The sequence below is a fragment of the Octopus bimaculoides genome, chromosome 15 (assembly GCF_046866305.1).
Source record: "Octopus bimaculoides isolate indiv1 chromosome 15, ASM4686630v1, whole genome shotgun sequence".
NCBI lineage: Eukaryota > Metazoa > Mollusca > Cephalopoda > Octopoda > Octopodidae > Octopus > Octopus bimaculoides.
In genome coordinates, this window is record NC_142942.1 from 39061106 (window position 1) to 39066105 (window position 5000).

Sequence of the window (5000 nt, forward strand, 5' to 3'; positions counted from 1 at the left end):
ACAAGATGTTGATCGGCCCGTGGATATAGATAGAAGATACCTACTGAAGGTGCCACACAGTATCACTGAACTCGGAACCATGTGGTTGAGAACCAAGCTTCTTATGTCACAGCCATACCTGCACCCTTATGGCCACAACTGCGCCTCTATGAAGAAATCAAATATGGGAGTAGTGCATTGTCTAAAGTTGTGAAGATTAAAGAAAAGGAAGGGAGAAGGGATTTAGGTTTGATTGAAGCTGACTGAGGGGAAGATCGTTATGAATATGAACTTGGGTTCATTTACAATATGAACGGTAAAAAAAAAACAAAACAAAAAAACGAATATATTTTCGCACCCAAAAGTACACATTTAAACAGAATCAAAGAGCAGAAAAGACATTTAGAAGTGGAACTGACAAGAATGAGAAGAAAAGGCAGAGAATATTTCAAATATTTAGGAGTGGAAGTAAGGTGGTGGAGAGAATAGTGAAAGGCGGGATAAAGAGAGAGAGATGGCGGATAAAGTTACAAGTCATTAAGAGAACATAGTATTTCGAGATAAAATGGTAGTTTACTACTTAACAGTAAAACTATACATACGCTTATCCGCTCGCACGCGCGTATTTTCTTTGTCCGCCTCTGGTGTCCTATAGATTTCTTCGCAGGTCCACGTGCCTGCATAATATGGCTAAGAAATAAATACATACAGAAGTTTCAAGTGGTGGTAGAAGAATAGTTAGGAAACAACTGGAGAGGGCGCTATTATTTCTACCTTATTAATGAGTTACATAATTTGTGTTTACAAATAAGAATTAGATCAATTCATTCATTCAGACAATCGTTGTATTGTATAATAGATAATACTTCTGCAATGCAGAGATCACATTTATTATACAGCTTGTCATGGAAACTGATGGACAGTTTTGAATTGTATAAGACTGAGTTTTGTTTTATGAATGAGCCTAGATAAAGAAGTGCTGTTAGTTCTCGTTTGAGATTTAAAGCTTAAATAGTAGCACCAACACTGACAATGAAGGTGGTGCTGCACAAGCCGATATCTACTTCTATGGAATCTTCCGTTGGTACCGTACATTTATATACAACATTTCTGTGAGGCGTCTGTTATCTATGAGACAGGAGGTGGGGCATCTACAGTGTCATAGGATTTTGCAAGATGCTAAAATGGAGTTTGCGTATTATGGTTATGTGCAGTTAACCTGGTGTTATACGCATTATCCGCAGCAGCATTAGCATTGGTACATTCTAGGGTGGTGATGGAGTCGTCCAGGAGATGTATCTTATAGTTCACGTGTCTAGTGATACTATAGCTATCATTATTTATTTAGATGGTGGATATAGCCTCATCAGTTAGTTGGTTAAGAATATTGGGTAGAGTATTAAGATTAGGAGTAATAGTGCGAGGGTCGGTGTTAGTAAGGAGTTTTAAAGATGTTCTAGGGTTATGAACGGGGAACTACGGAAAAAGGTGCGTTGCATTAATACTACGGGTTATCGACAACTGTATACAACAGAAAATGTTTAACTGGATATTCATGTGCATCCATTAGTGTAGGTCGAATTTTTTAGAAAAGAAATTAAGATACAATAAACTAGAATGAGCAGGATTCAATCCAATACAATATAACAGTTCCTGTGATTAGCGTCAGCTTTTATTTGCTGAATGTTATACATTGTAATATAAATATGATTTGCCCAAATCTGTATATCAGCATATTATGGGTCTGTTATTTCCATAATACTGCGGTAACTTTCCTGTCACCAATGAGTATGCATTAAGTATGATTTATAGATGGCTATACATATCTTAATATTTATGTACATATCTTTATATATATATATATATATATATATATATATGTGTGTGTGTGTGTGTGTGTGTGTGTGTGTGTGTGTGTGTGTGTGTGTGTGTGTGTGTATATGTATAGAGAGGAATATATTAATCAATGAAATTCCCACTTTGTCTCATTTTCATGTTTTATTCATTACAACTTATTACAATCTTAAAATATTGAAATATAAAAGTAGTGTCATGAGTAATGCAACCATGGGGTTTATGTAATGGCAGCTGTGCTCCTCAGTTGAGAACAATATACACACACACAAATGTACATATATATATATATATATATATATATATATGTATATATATATATATATATATATATATATATATATATATATATATATATATATAAAGTATGCAGTTAAAATATGCGTTTTACTCCATTCATTAAATTTATATATATATATATATATATATATATATATATATATATATATATACATATATATATATGTTCAATCCTTTGCGCCGACCGCTCACTACCATTGTAGGGACGAATAATATATATTAGTTGGGTTGTGTCATTGCTATCCTCACCTTCGTCTGTGCGCGCACGGAACATTCATGTAAGCTATAAATTGTGTGAAAACCCTGTCAAAGCATAGCCGATATTCAGACACACACACACACACACACACACACACACACACACACACACACACACACACGCACACAAACACACACACACACACACACACATGCACACACACATGCACACACACATGCACACACACATGCACACACACACACAAACACATGTAATATACGTACGTACGACTGCATGTGCCATCTATCGTGCTTCTGAGATTCCTCCTGCCTGAAAATTCAGTTTACCGAAATGTGTAACAAGATATCTTCTAGATTCTATTTCGTTGTTGAAATAAGTCACTGTAAAACATAAGAGAACGTTTAGATATATATCGACAGAATTTTCAATACTGGGTGCAAGATTATTGTTGACTATATTTACGTGCGAGATGACGGACAGAGATTAATTTATACGAATGATTGCCAGAATGACTTTAATAACTTCAAGTAATTGAAATCCTGTGAACGTTTATCTAAATATCCAACCCAATATTATTGTATGTTTTTAATATACACATATTAGACTTGATAAATCTGAATAATGAATGTAGTCGTTCTTGCCATGGCCATGTCACGTTTTCTTTAGACAGTATAGATGTATTGCTACATTACCGCAAGATGTATTTTATTTTGTAAAATGACAGAGACTAAATTCACACAAATGAGGCTGATGCATCTAGCATAATAATCGATTATATACAACTTATATTTGTGTTTATTGATGTTTTTCCAATATTTGATTAATATCTTTATAAATGAATCGATTAATAAATGTTTAATGTATATATACGAGTTGGTGATAATTTCTTTAGGTAAAATCAGGTACAAATGTTTATATAGTGGGATGCATCATATGTATCCAATTGATCCATAAACTATTAGTAATATAATTGCAATTACGCCTTAGTTGATAAATCTCGTATTGATTTTTCTTTAAAAGGAAACAGTGTATCGCATTATATGCATGAAAATTACTTCTACAAATATGAAAATAAAAGATTGTGAATTCATGGTAATTAACGTCCGAAGGTAATATTTACTCATAAATCATTGAAATTACGAACAAGTGACAGAAATCAGTTCTGCGTTCAGTAAATATTACTTGGGTAATTACTAAACGTACTCATGTTCAAATTGTTAAATAACATCCATTTAATGTACATATATGTACATGCTTGTATACGCACATGTAAGCATACTACACACACAGACACACACACACACACACACGCACACGCGCACACACACACACACACACACACACACACACAAACACATAAGCACGCGCGCGCAACCCCGCACCCATAAGCTCACTTATACACTCACATAATGTACGGAATCACTGTTATATATATAATAAACCATAGCTCTATTTACTTCAGTATTTTTACATTTCCTTGAACGTGCGAAATTTATAAGTATACAAAGAAAAAGAAGATTTAATCTGTCCGTCTATCTCAAAATATTATTTTAGCTCTCTAAATTGTTATCTAAATCGACAAGCAAAGTAGAAAGAAGGGAACGATTCCAGCAAATTTGGGATGATGAAATTGATGATCTTTTTTATGTTAACGGAGACAGTTGTCGCAAACAATACTTTGTTTCTTAAGGAATTTCAAAATTACGTGAAACTTGTGGCATATTTGAAAGACAATTTTGGCAACTTAAAGGTAAATGCGTCCCTTAGCATAACAGAAATTATTGGATTAGATATTTCACAAGGTGTATTAACAAGTAATCTTATTCTTGGATCAAAATGGCACGATATTAATCTTGCTTGGAATGAAACAGCAAATGATAATATAAGCAAGGTAACTGTCAAAGTAAATACAATTTGGCATCCTACCATCCAGATATGTAACAGTGTAGAAGGAAAATTTAAGTTTGATGAGGATAAACAAGTTAGTGTACGACATGATGGAATCGTTAATTTAAACACAGAGGGAATTTTCAATACATACTGCGAGATCAATATGGAGAATTATCCTTTTGATGAGCACATTTGCCGTTTAGAAATTTGCATGGGACGGAGGACAAGATCAGAAGCAGTGCTTAGTAATCGTACATACAGTTTATCGCCTCAAGATCAATTCCAAGAATGGGAGTTTCGTCTCGAAAAAACTTCAGAAGAGAACTTCACAGGTTGCGCAGTAATTCGAGCGAAAAGAAAAGTTACTATATTAACAGTAACAAAACTTATACCCGTACTAATGTTGACAGTACTGATATTAGCTGTCTATTTATTGCCAGCTGAATCCGGAGAGAAAGTTTCATATGCAGTTACGCTATTTCTCTCAAATATTGTTCTTCTTTCTGAAACATCTCAAATAATGTCTAATAATTCTCGAAAATTCTCTGCATATCTAGTGTATCTCTTAATTCTGACAATCATCAGTGGGTTTTCATGTTTTGTCTCCATAATTTCTACCCATAAACTCAAAATAATAAAAATCTGGCCTGAATCAAGCAGTTCACAAAGTAATACATGTATTCGAGAAAGCTTAGATGAAGGAAATACACAAGTAAAATTTGCTAATAATGCTTTAAACGCATGATTTATGATAGAA

The 5000-nt window shown here is 33.8% G+C and overlaps 1 protein-coding gene and 1 long non-coding RNA gene across 3 annotated transcripts in view; one reads left to right on the forward strand and one right to left on the reverse strand.

Moving 5' to 3' along the window:
• Positions 1-6: 6 nt before the first annotated feature.
• Positions 7-5000, reverse strand: part of LOC128249509 (uncharacterized) — a 24264-nt gene continuing 19270 nt past the window's right edge. For both annotated transcript variants that reach the window (XR_008265626.2, XR_016244460.1), the window contains 3 exons: positions 2617-2733; positions 582-669; positions 7-146 (listed from right to left, as the gene is read on the reverse strand). This is a non-coding gene — a long non-coding RNA (uncharacterized LOC128249509). The remainder of the gene's footprint in view (positions 147-581; positions 670-2616; positions 2734-5000) is intronic.
• LOC149132499 (chemotactile receptor for terpenes 1-like) overlaps positions 3836-5000 on the forward strand; it is a 1875-nt gene continuing 710 nt past the window's right edge. The window contains exon 1 of the mRNA XM_089363986.1: positions 3836-5000. This exon is cut by the window's right edge and continues 710 nt beyond it. Coding sequence (XP_089220112.1) covers positions 3975-4988 — 1014 coding nt within the window. The 5' untranslated portion in view covers positions 3836-3974 and the 3' untranslated portion in view covers positions 4989-5000.